At 33.7% G+C, this 21,694-nt stretch overlaps 2 protein-coding genes across 2 annotated transcripts; one reads left to right on the top strand and one right to left on the bottom strand.

Moving 5' to 3' along the window:
* Window positions 1–2,931: 2,931 nt before the first annotated feature.
* Window positions 2,932–4,932, top strand: LOC123562173 (UDP-galactopyranose mutase-like). Its single transcript, XM_045354823.2, has one exon. The coding sequence runs from the start codon at window positions 3,133–3,135 to the stop codon at window positions 4,141–4,143; it is 1,011 nt and encodes a 336-aa protein (XP_045210758.2). The 5' UTR covers window positions 2,932–3,132; the 3' UTR covers window positions 4,144–4,932.
* A 10,259-nt stretch (window positions 4,933–15,191) lies between these two features.
* Window positions 15,192–16,956, bottom strand: LOC123562721 (UDP-galactopyranose mutase-like). Its single transcript, XM_045355326.2, has one exon. It carries the CDS (start codon window positions 16,185–16,187, stop codon window positions 15,531–15,533), a length of 657 nt encoding a protein of 218 aa, XP_045211261.1. The 5' UTR covers window positions 16,188–16,956; the 3' UTR covers window positions 15,192–15,530.
* Window positions 16,957–21,694: the final 4,738 nt, after the last annotated feature.

Raw genomic sequence — 21,694 nt, 5'->3', positions numbered from 1 at the left:
TCACCTACAAAAGATCCAAGCTATTAAGCCATTGAAAAATATGAGACCACCAATTATATAGAAAGAAAATATTCTATGGTGAATTGATCATCAAATAATAATATATCATGTTACTCTGCGTCGGTGTCATAATGTCATACCGGACCGTTAGAACTCTATTAAGCATTATCTTCCGATCTCTAACACTAGTCCTACATTGACTGTTATCTGCTACATCATGGCGAAAATTGAATAATTTACATTTTCTTTTTATATTTTATATTTAAGAATAAGTATAGAGTAAAATATAGCCATTATATTTTCAAAATCGTTCGAGACTAATTACGCCCGCAGTTCAATCACATTTTGTCAATTAATTTTTGACTTTGCATTATACATTTTTTTTTTCGTTCAAGCTTGCCTTTTTCGTATGAATTTGATATTTCACATGTTCATGATTATAAAATGATATTTAATTTGTAAGAAAGAAATCAACATCAACAGAATTGGAAAATATGTACCTTTCAAAAAAAAAAAAAAAAAAAGGCCTGTATAGTGTTTATATACCTGTTAGTGTAAGTAACTAAATACTTCTTGATAAGTAGCATTGTGCTATCATTGTCGCGCTCAGTTTTCCATTTTCACAAAGTTGCATTTTTTTGACAAAAAATGAGAATTGTGTATTCATCTGTAGCTATTTTAAAAGACCATCTAAGAAAAGTCTGCTGGAATTTACATTTCTATTTTCTACATCCCCGATGCTTTTTAAGGATTCAGATACCTAAATTTAATATGTTTCTGAACTTCTATACGCTTGTATCAGTATATAATTGTCACACAGTAAGAACGGCCATCAATTACAGAAAGAAGGAATTTTTATTTATTGGTATTAATTTTTTCAATGATAATCTATTATCTGAAGATGTGCAAAAGATATCACGCCGCAGACACGTGGCATGATGCCCAACCCAGTCAATGGTCGATAGTATTCTGATTATATTTCATTCATTATATTGTGACCTCTAGACTGTTAACAACACAATTTTCAACGACGGACGAAGACAGACGATGGACATATATCAAACATTTTCATGACGGTTGTTCAACTTTTTTGGTGATATGTAGAATGCATACAGACGGACGCCCGATCACGCAAAGGCAAATTTACAGTTTGTTACTAAAGTTCGTACACAAAGTTTGATAGCTTATATATTTTCAAAAAAGATTTGCAACATTTTCCACATTAAGATCGACCACCTTTACATTTTATGACATTTTCAATGCAGTGTACCATAGAATGTAACAGAATTTGAAAATGCTGAAATGGTACCCTAGACCATGCGTTATGAATTCGGTGTTGCAGTGCACCCAATGTCTTCTGTACCGGTTCTTCTTTAAGCCATTGTCAGTCATGCCCCTGGGATTTTCTATAAGATATATATCAAGAGCGTTTCCTGGCCATTCTTTTATGAGCGATATAAGGAGTGGGGTGCGGGACCCCATTCTGTGCATAAAATAGTCTATAAGGGATCCTTCCCGAGCCTCGAATGTGTCACTTTACCAAACAGGAATTCCACTGTAAGGCGGCTTTTATTCTTTATCAAGAATACTGTTTCTATAACAGTCTGATACAGCTGTTTTCCTGCTGGTAATACAAATAACCTAACAACAGTAAACCACCATGGCACCATAGACCGTGGGCTTTACACTGTTTTTTTCACTATGCTTATTGTTGAAAAGTGCTTTTCTTGTATAAGCCTCAAAATATGTCATTCTACTTATTATTCGGCACATGAAACAATATTTTGTAGACTCATTTGAGAAGATAAAATTTTCTCATTCATTTGCCGTGAGGTTTGCATACTTCCACTCAAATGCTTATCTATTACCAGATATGTTTTACATTCAGATACGGAATCTTATAAAGATAACGCCTTACAGAAACTTAACTTGCACAATTTAGTCCCTTTTATTTTTTTGCACATTATTAAGTTTGAATTTTCGGACTTTTGTATTGCTATTTAATTGATCGACTATTTTACCCCATATTTTATACTTTGGACACCCATTCGTTGCATTTTAAACTCATTTTCGTTACTTTACTTTACGAAACCATCAGCTAAGATTTTCCAAGAATATTTATCTCTTATAGTTAGTCGATTAATTCATCAAAACGATGTATGTAATGTTCGTACGTCTGAACATAGGATATTATTCTACTTTTTCTCGAAAATGACTTGTTTAAAACGCTCATTTCGACGTTACGTGTACTTATAACAGAATCTGCGAAGCTTACTTAAGAGAATAAATATTCTGTACAAATATCGTGTAATTCCTGATTTTTTTAAGAAATGTGCATGAAGTAACCTGTACATTCCCAAACGGAAACTATCGTCTACAGCAAATATATCTACTGCTTTAAGTTAAAAATTGTGTTGATGTCCTTTAATCGTATACCCTAATTCAAACATTGTCATTAGAGTGTAAAATGTAACACTTACGTTAGTCAAATAACGTTGCTATTAATTGAACAACGCTTCTTATTAATACGAAGAATATAATGTTTATATGCATATGTTTGACTGTGATAGTAGAAAAAATGATTAACAACAATAACTCGGCTTTGTATGGAAATAAACGTATTTTTGTGTGAAAATTAAAATTATATGGATCATGAAATAAAACTCCGTGTTTCAAGAGATGGTGCTCATATTTCACACTTCAGTGAATGAGCTTCGTAAGACATGGAGTTCTAGATAAAAAAATCCAGTGCCTTCAGTGTTAACTCTTTGTGTTTCAGTACAACCAATCCAGTACAATTGAGCTTGCGATACCAATTAAAAAGGTTATGGACTAAGTTGTTTAAATCATTTCTCTTAAACTGTTTACATTCAACGTACCATTTATAATTTCTCCAAGTAAAATAAAGCTTTTTTTTCTTTAGGGCAGACGAGTACTGGAGTACTGGCATGCTAGTTCGAATGGCAGTATCTTACTGGAGCATAAAATTGAATATCACATTACTACGAATAATAACTTTAAACCATTTTGATGAGCAATCGTATGCAAAAGTGTAAAATGTGTACCTGTCAGTGGTTATTAGTTTTTTTCTGCTGTGATTGCTACATTATGACTTGAAGCAGTTCCATTTCTATGGCAGTGATTAAAAGTACAAATAGAATAACATTTGTGTCAGTAGGTGTATCAATATTATTAGCAACATTGTTCGTACTTCAGATTGAACTGAATAGGAACTATTTTTTGCCTTTGACGATACATGTAAAGCAAGATCAACATTTTGATATATGTATTGTCGGAGCTGGCTTGTCAGGGACAGTAGTGGCGGAAAGATATGCTGCAACAACGAATAAATCTATACTTGTATTGGAAAAATGCAGTCATGTTGGTGGAAATTATTATGACTTTATTGATAAAGAAACTAAAATTCGTGTTTCTAAATATGGTGCGCACCTTTTTCATACAAAATACAAACATGTTTGGGAATATGTGCAACACTTCAGCGAATGGGTTCCGTACGAACATAAAGTTCTAGCTCTGGTTAAAGGAAAATATGTTCCAATCCCAGTAAATATTGATACTGTCAATTCATTATTTAATCTTAATATCAAATCAGTTAAAGAGATGAATTCATGGTTAAAAAATGAACAGGTACATTATAATCGTTCACCATTGAATTCAGAGGAAATGGCATTGTCTCGTGTAGGATTAAAATTGTACGAGCTTTTGTTTAAACCATACACTGTCAAGCAGTGGAACAAAACTCCTGCTGAATTAGGACCTTCGGTTTTGGCGCGTATTCCAGTTAGAAACAACAGTGACGATCGGTACTTTTCGGATAGATTCCAGGCATTGCCGAAAGACGGTTATACAGAACTCGTCAACAACATGTTAAATTCACCTCAGATAACTATACGATTAAATATGGACTATTTTGATGTCCGAAGAAGCATCAAATGTGGAAAAACATATTTTACTGGACCAATTGACAGATATTACGCAAAAAAGGGTTTGGTCGCCCTGGAGTATCGATCATTATCATTTGAACGTAGAGTTATAAAAAATGTTAACTATTTCCAACCAGCAAGTGTTGTGAACCATCCTAATCCTGAAGATAATTTTACTCGAATTGTTGAATACAAATGATTTCCTAATCAAAAGCATCAGTCAAATGACACTGTAATATTCATTGAACGTTCGACAGACGACGGCGAACCATATTATCCAGTTTCAAACAAAAGAAACCAAGATTTGTACAAACGCTTCAAAGCATTTGCAAACTCTGATTCCTATATTCATTTTCTTGGGCGCTTAGCAAACTATAAATATTTCAATATGGATGAAGCAATTAAAAATGCACTTGAAATATTCTATAATTCAGTAAACAATAGTCTTTAGCATTACCATTTTAACAGTGATTTGAAGGTAATGTCTGTACACTATTCTAACAATAATTTTAGTTGGCTGCAATTTAAAGTACGGGTATTCACATATATTTCCATTTATTATATATTTTGTATAGACAGAAATATCCCCAAATAACAACGCTAGTTTTATAAAAACAACCTATAATATGTTTAAAGCCATCTTGCAACAGGATGGTATGAGCAATCTGAAGAGTATTTTATTACTGATATTGCTGTTAATGCTAACTTCATAATTACTAATATGCAACTTAATTTTGTGATATATAAACCTTCTGTGATATTTTAGCTACTGTCTGGTATTTAGACGCATAATTAGTGAGCATATTTCATATAGATCTTTTAATTCATGTTTGACTTTTGAGATGAAAATGTTTACATTTAAGTTGTTAATGACATGCCTTTTTTATCCGGTTCCATCTTATTTCATTTAGGTTAAACTTGACACAATTAGTAAAAAGCTTCCCGGCGTAATGTGTTATTCATGCAACCATAGATCAAATCATTTTTAAACAATTTTGTAGTGCGTTTATTTCATCTTTTTAAATGAATTGTAACATCTTATGTGAACTGTTTTCCATATAATTAAAGAAATACTTAGTTAGCTTTTAGTTACTTATCTTAGAATGCTAAACTGCAATAAGTCATGTGAGCTTTTAATTCAGAACAATTAACAATTATTTCATTGAAGATTAGGACACGCTCCCGTTTTGTTTTGTTGTTATCAAACAAATTGTATTACTTCGAATCCCGGAATAAAAGAAAAATAATACCAAGTTCTTTGTATTCAATTGATATCAAAGTAAAAATGTTAAAACTGGCGTTTGTCTTATCTACCTGGCAGTTTAATTATTCTAATTGCCTTGATATGTGTATATATGAGCCGAGTCATGAGAAAACCAACATAGTGGCTTTGCGACCAGCATGGATCATGACCAGCCTGCGCATCCGCGCAGTCCGGTCAGGATCCAAGCTGTTCGCTTTCAAAGCCTATTGCGGATGTGCAGGCTGGTCTGGATCCATGCTGGCCGCAAAGCCACGGTCTTGGTTTTCTCATGGCGCGGCTCATATGCTGAAATGGTAAAATTGGTTTAAATAGTGTCTCATGAATATGTACGTCTAAATTTGTTTAAAACTATACTCTTGTAAATTCTGACGGTACGTGTACTTATTGAAATAATCTATAATTTTCACACTGTTTTAGTAACTTTTCGGCCTTAAGGCCTTTATCAAAATGAAAAATCACGAGTAATTCTTTACATCATGGCTTTTTCTCAATACAACAACAAATGAAATACAAAGCCAGAACTGACGTAACGTTGTTAAACGTCGCCGTCAAGTCTCGCTAAATATCGAAACACATTTATGATTCATAGGGAATGTCTATTAAATAAAGTGATACTGTTAGCATTAATGTACATAGTATGAATAAAAAGTATTGGGAAAAATAAGAAGCATATTAATTGCACGAAAAAGTCCCATGTTATACACGGGACAAGGCCAAAAAAAGTTAATCAGTACACTTTTACCTAAGGATAATGTAGGTATATATACAACAATTATATACATACGTTTAAAAAAATAGACGAAAGCAAACAAACATCCACACAATTTTACATTCAACCATCAGGCAATTACTAAAAGAACAACATTAAATTAGTATGAAAAAAGTTTTTTAGTTATCAAACAAAATAAAAACTATAAACAATGAGTAAAATTTATGTATAAAGGGAAATCATTAAATTTTTTTTATCAACATCGGAACTTTGTGAAATTAAAACCAAAATGATTTGAACCTAATAAATGTATATTAAATGCAGAATAAAGGACGTGATATATCAAAGAAATACATTTTAAAATACACATTAAAGGTGTGGATTGACATACAAACAAAACTTATACCAAACGTTTACTTAAAACCAGTTTTCTTCCGGGAATATTAATGTTATCTAAGCCTTAAATTGATTGAGTTTATTAAGATTCTCTTCGAAGAACCCCAAGTTTTGCTTTCGTGTTAAGTCTGCAATTTATGGATACACTCATATTCTTTAATTTGTCGGATGTATCTACTGTTCTACTTACTCTAATACCGAAACACCGACATCATCTACGTTATGATTAAGCATATTGAAATGTTCTACCATGGGTTTTCTACGTTTCAGTCGTATATCTGCTTTATGCCCATGTAATCTCTCTTTTAGTGATCCTGACGTTTCACCAACATATACAGTTTTATCGCACTGAATACAGTTTATCTCATATATCAGGTTCCACGCTTGGCAGGTCTGCTTTCACTTTGTCCGCGCCGCTACAGTCTTGTCATTGTTGTGTCTCCTTTTGTCTATCATGTCACACGACACACACTTTCTGTTATGTCTTTGTTTCATATCTCCCTTTTAGGACTTTCTCATAACCCTGTTTGATTTTCCATGAAACAACAGGTCAGAAATATTCGAATCCCTGCGGTACGCCACTATTGAGGTGTCAGTGAAAACATTTTTCATTCGTTCTGATTTGTGCAACGTGTGAATGTGTTTATGCACAATATTGTGTTAGTTCGGAAAATGTCTAGAGTAAGACACTACTATAGGTACCCTCTTTGTTTTCTCCTTTTTGCGTTTCCGTGGTATTAATTATTTAGCCCTGTCTAGCTTGTCTACTCTATTTAATTGATTCTCAATAAACTTCCCGCTGTAACCTCTCCTCATCAGTTGGCTTCTTAGTTCTCGTCTGTATTTGTCGTAAATCTGCTTCCTTCGTGCAAATCCTTTTCAATCTCACCCATAATCTATACGGAATTGCCTTTATACATTCTGAGGGTGGTCCGATTTGGTGTTTACATACAAGTGTTTATCCGTTGGTTTCGACTATAAGTCTGTTGTAATTCATTATTTCTTTCAATTCTGACAATCGTGTCCAGAAATTCTATTGTTCTTGTATGCCACATTAACTCCACTCTGATGTTCCGGTGTATCTGATTCGCAAAATCTAAACTTTAAGAATTCTTTTAGCCTATGATGCCAAAAACATAATTCGTCATCAATGTAACGCTAGTAAAACATTGGTACTTTTTCATTCTCCATCAGCTTTTCGTCCAGCTTTCGCATATAGCAACAAGCGAAGTTGCAACCTAACTTTGGTCCTACCGCCACTCCTTCCATCTGGACATGCTCGCTATTATTGAATTCAAAGTCATTGTTTGTCAGTACCGTATTTACCATCTCCATAAATGCTTCTGTTGTGACCTATGGGTTAGTTTTGCATTAGAGGGTTTCTTCACATGCTGAAATATTTAATTACAAACAAGAAGTATTATTAAAAAAACATACACGGCCGAATTAGTAAATATACACTTTAAGCTATGAAACGTGCATGCACTCTACATTTTTACATACAATCGGGTATCTATAAAGCAAAACAAAATGTAGTTTTAAAATAAGACTAGAAAGGAGAGGCCGAAAAGTGAGGGACGAAATGACATTTTTGAAATCGTCAAGGGAAACAAAATGATCAAAATGGGGAAGAATTGACGGGGTACGAGTTGACTATGGGTCGAGTTGACTGTAAATCGTTTACGGGAGATAACTCCGAATTACAGTTGCAGGTTTGTAGTTGAACTCTGTCGCAGTTTACTGTCTAACAATGCAGCTCAGTGCACTTGCACACCTCTTAAGAAAATATTATCTATTCCATGAGAAAACCTGTGGAATTTTTCATTCACCAATCAAAACGTCAATTTTAATCAGCTGTTAAATGACCTTCACCCAGATATTTACAGGATATCACAGAAGTCAAGGTGAAATCAAAACCGCCCTTCGGCCGGAAAAATACTATATATTGCTTACCCAAACAACTGTGAAAACTCAAGCTTATTTCTGTCTGAAACTGTTCTTTTTACTCGTGTTTAGTCCCTTTTCCCTTTTTTCGGCTCATTCTGAATCTCAGGGTTAGCTTTTGATATAGAGAGCTAAAATAGAAAATCTTTAACCCACTTCTTGCCATCAACGGTTTGACTGATATTCACCAGACTTGCTCTGTTAAATGATTGTAAGGTCCTATCTCAGATTTACAGAAATAGGGGCACTTGTTATTTCCTATATGGGGGCACTTGAGTTATAAATAGAAACAAAATAACTGTTTCATGATTTCTTCCCATAAACTGTTTGTTGGATCTTCCTCAAACTTGGTCTGTAGCATCATTGTTAGGTTTTCTCCCAAGTTTTGTTCAAACTGGGGCACTTTGTCCCCTTTCGGTGCCGTTAGAGCTAAAAGTAGAAAAAAACTATTAATGACTTTTTCTCAAGAACCACTCGAAGATCTTCATCAAACTTGATCTCTAGCATTACTGTAAAGTCCTTTTTCAATTGTTTAAAGGCAGGAGTACTTGGCCCTATTTCTGGCTAAAAGTAGATATATTCTAAATGACTTTATCTTCATCAAACTTTGTCTGTAGCATTTTTGTAGAGTCAATTGTTAGATTTATTCAAATGGGGGGCAGTTAACCTTATTAAGGGGACATTTAACGAAAAATAGAAATATCTATAATTGACTTTTCCCGGCGGATCCTCATCAAAGTTGGTCGGTATTATTATTGTAAGGACCTCTCAGATTTGTTCAAATTGGGGCACTTGACAAGGTGTGTTTTTACTCAACACAGCTGTAACCTGTCATGATTCAGTGTGTCAGGTAGTTTCAGGTAAGCGACGAAGGGCCACGATGCCTCTTTTGTTTACATCATTATTATGCGTCTTAACCGATGGTAAGGGTATGAGGAAGGTCGCACATTCCATCACATTTCTGTAATATTGCACTGTAACATGTGGAACAGCATAATTGAACACACTTTTCAAGTCTGAAATATTTACAATTGGACCTTTTACTGAAAAAGTCGAAATATTTAGCTCATGTTACAAACAAAAACCTTTAAAAGTTGAAACGAAATGATACCCAATATTGCAGATGTGGTAAACAAAAATTGTATCCATGATGTATTCCGATTGTGCGTGTTGATAATTTAAGATATAAGTCATAACAGAGTGCGAATTGTAAACACGTACCTTGTAATTCTAATCTAGAATCTAATTTGCATATTCATGACTATTAATGAGGATGTTAAGTTTAAAGTCAATTTAATTGTACCAAACAGTTTTGATCTGTTCTGAAAGTCTCTCGGTGTTTACTTGAAGAGTATTTTGTAACACTGATGGTATTTTTTTTACTTCAAAATAGGTATGTTTAGCTAACTTGCATTAAATTAACCACTACCACAACCAACATCCCAGGAAAAAAGATACGACCAAAATTTTATAAAATGATATAATTAATTGTTATCAATAAAATAACAATTATGTGAGCTATATTGTTTGGAAATGCAGTTTAAACATATCTTTGAAGGAGGAATCAGTATGTAACATACTTCACACATCTTACGTTACCATTTCAATAACCTTGTTTTATTACATCAATTATTTAGAAAACACAGATCATGCAGTTTGATCTGATCTTTATGTCTCTCGGTGTTTTCTAGAATGATATTTTGTTACTCTGAAGGTAAAATTTTTTTTTAAAATTAGGTATTCAGCTAATTTGCATAAAATTAATCTATACTAACACAGACATCTCTGGAAACAAGATATAACTAAGACTGAACAACATGATGAAATAAACTGTGATCAATAAACTTGTGTTATTTGAGTTATATCATATGAACATATAGTGTAAATATTTATATGAAAGCGGAATTTGTCTGTTAAATACTTTACATATGTTACGTTACCATTCCATTAATCTTGTTTTATTTTATCGTTATTTTCTCTGCAAATAGTAGAGGAATATTTAGTTATCAAGTTATTAAATACTCTTACAAAATAGTGTAGTTCCATAATTCTCAAGCTATGAGATTTTGTTTTCAAAATGGCGCTTTAAAATACCTTACCACTGTATTTTGCAGTATTTAGAAATATGTAGGAAGAAATTTGAATAATGGTTATCAATATTATGATATCATTGATTAGTTAAAACTTTAAAGTATTAATTCTAACATTCTTTCTTTACTGTTGCCAACCAAGAAATCATCTGAAACATTCATTACACATTCAATATTCCTTTTTCATTTTAAATTAATACATGTATTAATGATACTAATATCAGTTTCTTCATTATTTTGTTCTTTTATTTGATGGTTTCAATCTTGTTGTCAATAATTACATTTTACATTGAGAATGTATCAGTTTATGTATATATTCTGTTTATATTAATTATGTATAAATCCCTGCTAACAACCATACACTGATAATAGGGTTACACTTTGGGGCTGCCTTTAATGGAAAATGTTTTTTAATGGAATATTTACCTTGTTTTGTGTGATTGTGAAGTGTATCTATGAAGTTATTACGTGAGAAAAAAAGCATTTTGTTTTTGAGTTTCAGAAAAACATGCATTGTATTGAGATATTTATGGGCCAATTAATAAAATATTCACTACTGAAAAGCAGCACTGAACAAAAACTAAAAAGCAAAATGAAATATTTAGGTACTTTAAGTAATCTTTAGATGTAAAATTATGAAACTGCAAAAAGCTGTCAAGAATGTGAACAATATTAAGTGTTTGAAAACCAAAATTGTTAAGAAAACAATTACATAATGTATTCAAAACTTCTAGGAAGATACTACGCGCCTTCTGAACGGCATTCAGAGTTGTGAAAACATTTTGCAATAGACTTTACTAAGATCCTTTAGAAGCAAGGAACGAAACCAAGCAAATAAGTGGCAAACTCAGTTGGAAACACTGAAACACACCTTACGCCCCCTAGACTGGCTTAAGAGGAGTTCTGTTTAAGTAAACATCATCAAAAAGGACCAGAAAATCTAACAACACTGAAACTTAGTACAATGAGACATTTTACAATCATTACATTTAACTTAAAGACATTTTTGTGATAGCAAATATTTCTAAGATGATCCTTTGGAATTATAACAACACAACCAAGCAAAATAACAACTGACTTGATTTGATTGTGAGATGTAGTGAAATGTGAAATTACCCTCACGCCCCTAGCACTAGCTTATACTACAGTCACACATACGGCGCGGATAGCTACGTCTAGCCACGGATAGAAACATAGTAATCCGTATCGATCCGTTCCTGCGCCATACGGTTTGGTACGGATCTATACGGATCGATACGGATTACTACTTTAAGGTACGGCTCAGGTACGGATCGATAGGATAAATACGTTTTTATCTGTGGCTAGACGTAGCTATCCGCGCCGTAAGTGTGACTGGGGTATTAAACAATGTTCTGTTGTAGTAAAATTGTATGAAATAGTTAAAAGGTGGACGGATAGCTCAGTTGTTTGCACAAAGGCCTTCCAATCCTGAGGTCGGGGGTTCGATCCCCGGCAGCTACTCGGGAATTTTCAGAAACGCTTTTCAGTGTTTCCCACCAACTAGAAGTGTACTGGTCAGGAACCCAGGCAATCCTTGCGTGTATCAGTGCTATACACTGGGCACGTTAAAGAACCAGGCTGTCTATTCGCAACGAGCTAGGCTAAGTTAGCCGGACAAGTCTGTATCAGATTTCTGATCTCTCTGTCGTGGGGGCTTTGTCTCATTCTGTACCTCTGGCCAGATCGCTCTATTTCTGTACTAGTAGAGGATGAATTATGCGCCCTGTGTGGCTGCATTTGAACTATATAAAGCGTCTTTGAACGTGAAATTGATCATTAAAAGGGCGCTGTATAAATCTGGTATAATAATAATAATAATAAAATCTGAATCTAAATTCATATGAAAAGTTTGGAAAATATGAACTGCACTCAATTTGAGGCAGCAGTGTTACAAGAATCACATTCTGCATCTCTTGATTAAGATGTGACTTACGATATTTTCACTTTAATGTTACCTAATACAGCATATTTGCTCTATTTTTGGTTAGCGATTATGAATAATATGTTGCTTAATAACACATTATTTATAAAACAGAAAGCAAGTGACGAATGAAGAGGCTTTAAAAATCACTTTTTTTATGAATGACATTTGATTACACTTTGATTCTGAAGCAATTTTTATCATGCTCTTGAGTTTCTTGCTACAGTTTGAACTTTTGACAAAGACAGGTCATGCCTTTGTCATAACCTTTGGTACGTAACTTAATTGATAATCATACGTTATTTGTTATGATTGATGCAAAGTTTCTCTTAGTAGTGTTTCTCCTAACGTTCCGGTATATCCAGGAATATTCCACCACATAATACAATTTAGTCCTTGTTTGTACAATTAAAAATTAAAAAAAAAATAGTTTGTACATTCTTTCATTCTTGTAAATGTTTCAAAATGACTAAAATAGTCTTCTTTATTTCATATCTGTAAAGTTTTATATATTTCTTATATCTTGATTTGGTATCACTAAAACAGTTTTGTCAACCAGGTAAAAGTTTTAAATCTAAAGCTTTTGCTTAAATACCTGCATATTTCCTTTTGTTTGTTAGTTTTGGTTTAGCACCGCTTTGCAAAAGAAATTCAATCATGAAATGTTGAGCAGGTAACCTAAAAAGCAGGTAACCTACTCAGTTCTCTACAGGCAAGTGCTAAATTCTCCGTATTATACATGTGTATGTCTATTGACTTCAGACACGATATCTTTATTAAATCGTCATGGAGAACAAAGACCTCATCCAGATATCTGACTCAAGACCCTATGATTCGTCCTATCGAGGTAGAATTGGTTTTGTATATGCTCTTATGATGCTACTATTTCTGAAATTAAAAAAAAAGAAACAACTTTTTATAAAACTTGATTCTTACTCACAGGAAGACTACTAATATTAGCTGTATGATCATAATATTATGAACGCACAGTTGGATATTGTTGTATGTTTAATTGAAATTCTATCTAGAATTATAGTTACATGGATGATGCAATATATGTTTTAGGCAGTTTCTGAAATAATAGAAGAAAACTGTCTTAAAACTTATCTCTAACAGTATAAATAAATCAATATGTGACAACTTGGGCTTCAATTCCTTCTTAAATATCTTTTAAAAAGGCAATTGTAGTGGTAACGTATTTTAAAGTGTGTTACGGAAAAATCACATTGTCTGATAAGTAAAGAAGTATATTGTATTATTATAGTACAAAATAAGTAACATTAATTATGTTTCTGGAATATTTTCTAAATAATTGGTGCAATACAACAAGGTTGTTGAAATGGTAACGTTACATGTGTAATGTATGTTACATTTTTATTCTTCCTTCAATGAAGTGTTAACTCTATGTCTGTGAACATTATAGACAACACAAAAATTGTTATTTCATCGATAACAATTAATTATATCATTTTATTCAGTTTTAGTGGTCTCAGAATTTTATTCGTTGTTTGTGACGCTGGTTCGTTTTATGCAAATTAGCTGAGCACATCAAGTTTTGAGTAAAAGAAAAATACCATAACAGTAACAAAATAATATATTAAAAAACACCGAGAGACTTTCAGACCAGATTAAAGCTGTTTGGGACATTTAAATTAACTTGAAACTTAGAAAATGTTATTTCTTAACAAGATTTTGTCATTTTGTAACATTAAAATTGATATTCATGAATATGCAAATTAGTTAATTAACATAAAAATACTGATGTTTAAAGGCAAAAGTCTTACCTCCATTTTGACACCATTTTTATTGTTTTATTACCAAAACGTTGCGACGTTAAACCAAACAAAAAAAAAAAGAAAAAAAAAAGAAAAACTGACCAAGATATGACAGCTTATCCCCTATATGGCTGTCCTTTCCAATTTCAATAAAATATTAAACAGGAAGCACTATCTGGCACTCTATTCTAATTTTAGAGCCATTGAAATAAAAAGTTCCACTTCATGTACTATTGAAACTGAATTGATCTAGTGTTATATTACTCTGACGTTTTTCTCATATATTCTCAGCACTTGTTGTAAAAATCATATGCATATGATTTAGTCATAGCAGTTTTACTCTGTTTTCAATATCTAACATGTTCAAACCTGAAAAGTCCGAAGGAGTAAAACTTGATGATATTCTTACTAAATCTGTTTGCAGTTTCTTTTTCAGACATTGGCTTAAACGTTCATGCCAATAAGAACAAGGATGGTCAAAGTGGAACTTGATTAATGCACAAAGTAATAGTTTTCTGCAATTCAATGATAGACATTTACTTTGTCTGTATAAGATTTTAAGTTTTTGAATTTATTTTGGAGGCAATATAACAATTGCTTCACCAGACAAAATAGTTTCAATATTAAAACCAATATATCTGACTTGCTTCATAGATTCTATATCCATTACATACAATGCTGTGTTCAGCCTGGAAGTGTTTAGTAATTTTTTTTATTTGTTCTTAGGAAGAAAGCACACATTCTGTTTATTCCTGGATGTAGAGATAACTTATTATCAACAAGCCAATCTGACTAAGACTCTGGGATTTGTTTGAAATAATATCTGGATTATGATGAGAAAAAGTAAGGTGCTGTCATTAACATATAAATCAAGCTTACAATCAGAATCAATACAGAGGATCATATAATTAACATAGCATGAAAAGAGTAAAGGATCTAAAATAGAACCCTGGGAAACTCCGCCGGTGAAAGTGGCTGGAGAAGAAGAAGCTTTATCAAAACTTACAACTTGCTTTCTGTTTATAAGATGTAACTATCATTTAAATCGCCTTCCAATGAAAATACAATTTCTGAGTTATATATAAAATATCATCATATTCAGGAAAATGTCATATATTCGTGTCGATGCATTTTTCATTTTTACCGTCAGAAAAAAATATAGGTTGTACTTAATGTTCCTTTAGAAAATTTATGCTTTTGTCCAATTTTGAAAGATTTTTTTCGAACGACAAGTGTAAATGACTTCAGATCGCGCATGCGACCTCGCAGAAAGAGCCAGTCTTGATATTATTGAACAACGGTTGTTTTTATGAAACAAACGTTGTTTTTTTTTTTTTTTTGTCTATACAAAATATATGATAAATGTAAATATATGTGAATACCCGTACTTCAAATTGCAGCCAACTAAAATTGTCGTTAGTATAGTGTACAGACATAACCTTTAAATCACTGTTAAAATGGTAATGCTAAAGACTATTGTTTGCGAATGCTTTGTAGCGTTTGTACAAATCTTGGTTTCTTTTGTTTGGAACTGGATAATATGGTTCGCCGTCGTCTGTCGAACGTTCAATAAATATTACAGTGTCGTTTGATAGATGCTGCTGATTAGGAAACCATTTGTATTCAACAATTCGAGTAAAATTATCTTTGGGATTAGGATGGTTCACAACACTAGCTGGTTGGAAATAGTCAACTTTTTTTATAACTTTACGTTCAAATGATAATGATCGGTATTCCAGCGCGGCCAACCCCTTTTGCGTAATATCTGTCAATTGGTCCAGTAAAATATGTTTTCCACATTTAATGCTTTTTCGGATATCAAAATAGTCAATATTTAATCGTATAGTTATCTGAGGTGAATTTAACATGTTGTTGACGAGTTCTGTATAGCCATTCTTCGGCAATGCCTGGAATTTATCCGAAAAGTAACGATTGTCACTGTTGTTTCTTACTGGAATACGAGCCAAAACCGAAGGTCCTAATTCAGCAGGAGTTTTATTCCACTGCTTGAAAGTATATGGTTTAAACAAAAGCTCGTACAGTTTTAATCCTACACGAGACAATGCCATTTCCTCTGAATTCAATGGTGTACGATTATAATGTACCTGTTCATTTTTAACCATGAATTCATTTCCTTAACTGAATTTATATCAAGTTGAAATAATGAATTTACAGTATCAATATTAACTGGGATTGGAACATATTTTTCTTTAACCAGAGCTAGAACTTTATGTTCGTACGGAACCCATTCGCTGAAGTGTTGCACATATTCCCAAACATGTTTGTATTTTGTATGAAAAAGATGCGCACCATATTTAGAAACACGAATTTTAGTTTCTTTATCAATATAATCATTTAGTCAACAATTTTCACCAACATGACTGCGTTTTTCCACGACAAGTATGGATTTATTCGTTGTTGCAACATATCTTTCCGCCACTACTGCACCGGACAAGCCAGCGCCAACAACACATCAACTATCAAAAAGTTGACTTCGCTTTAATTGTATCGTCAAAGGCAGAAAATAGTTTCTTTTCAGTTTAGTCTGCAGTACGAACAATGTTGCTATTAATATTGATATACTTACTGATACAAATGTTATTCTATTTGTACTTTTACTGACTGCCATTATAACATAACTAGACATGGAACTGCTTCAGGTTATAATGTAGCTATCACAAGAGAAAAAACTTATAACCACTGAAGGTAAACATTTTACACTTTTGCGCACGATGGCTCATCAAAATGGTTTAAAGTTGTTATTCATAGTAAAGTGATATACAGTTTTATGCTCCAATAACACACCGCCTGTAAAACAATGCCATTCGAACTAGCATGCCAGTACTCCAGTACCCGTCTGTCCTGAAGAAAAAACAACTTTATTTTACTTGATGAAACTGTTATTCATTCCGGGACAAAATAACGTATAAACAATGCCAGAATTGAAACAAATTATGTCCTTGAACTAAAATTAAGTGTCCCGTGTATTGTATGTCCCAGGTCGCATTTACAGAGAGAAACGAAATAAATGGTACGTTGAATCTAAATAGTTTAAGAGAAATGATTTAAATAACTTAGTTCCATACTTTTTTAGATTGGTATCGCAAACTCCATTGTACTGGATTTGTTGTATTGAAATACAAAGAGTTAGCACTGTAAGACACTGAAACACACTCGACGAGTTATTCAATAGCTCTAGCTCTCTGATGATGTAAAATATACAGGAATATTTGATCTAGAACTCCATGTCATACGAAGCTCACTCACTAAAGTGTAAAATATGCGCACCGTCTCTTGAAACACGAAGTTTTGTTTCATGATCCGTGTAATCTTAATTTTCACACAGAATGTTTACGTTTTGTTTTTTCATTACAAAGCTGGAGTTATTTGTTGTCGTATTATCTCTTTCCACTATAACCAGTTCAAACATTATGCATAATAAACATTTTATTCTTCGTATTGTATAAGACAGAAAAGCGTTTTGTTCAGATCATAAGCCATGTCTGTTTGACTAACGAACAGTACTACATTTTTACAACTCCTGAAAGAACTATGTTAACTACCTTGTATCAGACATAAGTGGAATGTGACGATATCTGACAGCTTATTATGCGACCTACTTACGTTGGGGAATATACAGGGTGTTACAAATGTTCATGCACTATTTCTGAAGAAAAAAGATAAACGTTACAAGTATTAAAACGATATTTTGCTAGAAAATGTCTATTCCTTCTCAACGGGTAGGTAAAATTACAACTATCCTTTTTTCTCGGTGTTACATTACACAAATGAAATACCAGTCGTTTTACCGAAAAGGGGTAGTCCAACTATCAAATTCTCAATTAAGAGTGAAAGCAGTTACTTTTTTGAGTTAGACTATCTAGAACGAGAAATAGCTGCCTCTTTTGGAAAATTTTGGCGATGAGTTTGTAAATGGAAAGCTAGATGGCGGAAGACTAGTTCCTTAGCGAATGCAACACAAAGTGGCCGTCTAAAAGTAAATAAATAGCGGATTTTTAAACATCAAAACAATTGAAAAAGCAAGGGAATAAGCAAACGAACAAATAAACAGAACACTATAAAAATCTTTCACTGGTTGAAGATGTCGATGGAAATACCTGGCTCGAGGTAACTGTTAATCTCTGCCGCTTAACCCCGAAACAGTGGCCGAGAACCAGATATTTCCATCTGCACCTTCAACTATTAATAAATTCTTTTTCTTGCATGCCATATTTCCAACTAATAAAGGAAATAACGTAAAACAAACGCTTTTGTTTTAAGCGTTATCTTATTCTAGTAGCGTATGAATTTACGCATTCATTCAAAGATGACACTCATTTTTAACCCCGGGTAAGACATTTCTAGCATCAACAAAATCACGGGAAAATCCTGTCCAGCATGCAAGAAATAATGTTCTTGAAATTATAGCTTTCATCAAGTATGTCTTGCCCTGAATGTGTATGAAAATAAATACACTATGTTTCTTGTGTGGTATCAGTAGTTTGAAAAGGCATACCGTAATGATGAAATGACAGCATTTTTAATTATTTTGCTTCATAATAGCTGCCCAAACATCATTCATCTGAGTAACAGTTTCAGTAACCTGATAAATAAAACTGCAATTTGGCTTTTCCTCTTATGTGTTCTTTCCAACGTATCATCTTGTATTTTATTGTGGGTATATTTGTTATAATGTTGGTGGATATAAAGGAGACACAACTGTTTTCTATGCTTTAATCTATAGGAATGAATATTCTATGTACAACAAACATACAAGTAAGAGAGTGGTCAGTGGGCGGTGCTTATCAGTAGATCTGATAGCTGTGATTCGCCAGTGGACTAGCCTATAATGTAACATCTCCCCTTTTCATAAAAAAAAAAAAAATGAAACACATCAACAGTTAATCAGTTCCAGCAACTGTCAGTTCAAAGCAATAAAAGTCTCGTGAAAGTTCAGCCTTCTGTTAGAGATTGATTAATGTATTCCAGGTAGACTCTATCAAGTTACAGTTCTGTTCCACTGAATGTTTATCACTTCACAGCTCATTTACAATCAAAGATCTCTGTCTGTTTCAAAGCTGCAAGATCATCACTCTAATAATATAGCTCTAAGTAATCAACTATATTTCATTTACTTATCTTGAACATCATTCATTATATCACCAATATATGTATACATAAACACACACATTTTGAACTATTTCATCACTTTATAACAGTAAATATTAATTATCATACTGATCAAAAAGACAACCTTTGACGACCTGATCTTGTTCTATAAGTGCCTGGACTGGCCTGGGGCGGATCAGTTACTGTTGTTTGTGGGGATTGCGTTTTTTGCGGAGATTGCTGCGTAGATTGTTCCAGCGAGGGTGGGGTAGAATATTGAGCTTGAGGCATACTAGACTCAATTTGTTTGGAACTCTCTGTAGAATTATTTCTGTTGTGTGTTGTTTGTAAAGGGAAAGGTGCTGTGCATAGTTCATGATCTGTGAATGGCTGTTCGTTTGACTTCAGAAGGTGCTGCCTATTTCTTCTGCCACCATTTTCAGTTGTGACAATATATGACCTGTCATGTACTTTTTTCTCAACTAAGCCTTATACCTTCCCCAATTTCTAATGGTTTGAGCTTTTTTGTGGACATATCATAGTAACCCTTTGAGATTTGTTTTGATCTCTGTAGGTGGCCTTTGATAATTTGTTGGTCAGGCACATTGGGATGTAGTTTCTCAGAAATTACAGGAAGTGTTGACCTGAGCTGTCTGCTCATTAATAATTGAGCTGGCGATTTACCACATGCCAGTGGGGAATTGCGGTACTCTAAAAGTGAAAGATATGGGTCCTTTCCAGCTTGTTTTGCTTTTGTAAAGAGTGCCTTGATTGTTTTCACAGTAATTTCTGCTAATCCATTTCCTGACTGGTGACCTGGGGAGGAAGTGACATGAGAAAAATCATATGCGTGTGAAAACTCTTTAAACTCTGAACTATCGTAACAAGGCCCATTATCTGAGTATAACACTTCCGGAATACCATGGCGGCTAAAATAACCTTTGAGTTTATCAATCACAGATTTTGACCTTGCACTAGAAAGCTGACTGACTTCGAAATACCTGCTGTATGCATCGACTAGCAGTATGTAATCATTGTTGTTCCAGTAAAATAAATCTGTAGAGCAAACTTGACATGGCCTATCGGGAATTTCTGTGGGTTGCAGTTCTTTAGTGTTTGAACACCTGTGTTGTATGCATATTGGGCAGCTTAGTACTTTTGCTGTTATGTCTTTGTACATACTAGGCCAGAAAAGTATTTCTTTCGCACGCTGTGTACATTTGTCTACACCTAAGTGTGAGTCATGATTTTTTTCAAGCATCATTGGCCTTAATTGTTTTGGAATCAAGATTTTTGACCTTTTCAAGATGATGCCATCAATCACAGATAGTTCATCTCTATAATTCCAAAACTCTAATACTTGACTGGGGCAATTGGCTCTGTCATTTGGCCAACCATCTAAAATGACATTGGATAGATGTTGCATTTGCGAATCTGATTGAGTTGTTGACCTGATTAATTGCATTTTACTGTCACTCACAGGTAAGTTGGACATGACTGCATGTACATGATACTCTAAGTCATCTGCAATTTCTAGATATTTGTCAGGTAAAAATTTGCGAGATAAAGTATCTGCCAGGGGGATGTTTTTTCCCGTCACGAATACCAGATCTATATCATATTGCTGCAGCTGTAACAGCATGCGCTGTAGGCGAGGAGGTGCAGAATGCAAGTCTTTTTTCCAGATAGCAAGGAGTGGCTTGTGGTCTGTTTGACATGTGATACGTCTACCATATGTGTATTGGTGAAAGCGCTTGAAGCCAAATAGTATAGCATATAGCTCTTTTGTGATTTGCGCATAATTGACCTCTGTGGGTGTTAATGCTTTTGATGCAAATGAAATTGGTTTGTCATTTTGCATGAGAACTGCAGCAAGGCCATATTTGGAAGCGTCGACTTGCATGGTAGCCTTATGTTTTGGGTCAAAGTATGCGAGGATAGGACCTGGGCTTTGCGTAATGAGCTGTTTGACCTTTTGAAATGCATCTTCATGGGGTGTATCCCATCTGAATTCAACATCTTTAGACAAAAGTTGTCTTAAAGGGGTAGTTATTTCTGATAGATTAGGTGCAAATCTTTGCAGATATCTTACCATCTCAAGTACTGTTTGAAGTTCTGATTTTGTTGTGGGTGAAGGCATCTGTTCAATGGCTTTAACCTTGGATGGGTCCATTTTTAAACCTTCAGATGTGAGAAGGTGACTGAAAAAGGGTATTTCACTTTTCCCTATCTCTGTCTTATCTGGGTTTAACTTGATGCCCATTTCTCGACATCTTTGCATGAACATGTGGAGATTTGTGTTGTGTTCAGTATGGGTCTTTACCATAAACCACAATATCATCAACAATTGTCGTTACACCTGGCAGGTTTTCAAGGCACTGATCCATTTTTGATTGAAACAAATCATTTGCACATGAAATTCCAAAGGGTAACCGTAGAAAACGATATCTTTGAAATGGCGTGTTAAAGCAAGTAAGGTATGAAGATTCCTCTGTAAGTTTTATGGACCAGTAACCACTAC

This window comes from Mercenaria mercenaria, chromosome 2 (assembly GCF_021730395.1).
Source record: "Mercenaria mercenaria strain notata chromosome 2, MADL_Memer_1, whole genome shotgun sequence".
Taxonomy (NCBI): Eukaryota; Metazoa; Mollusca; class Bivalvia; order Venerida; family Veneridae; genus Mercenaria; species Mercenaria mercenaria.
The sequence above is the reverse complement of the archived record's forward strand: the minus strand, read 5'-3'. Positions and strand labels throughout refer to the sequence as shown.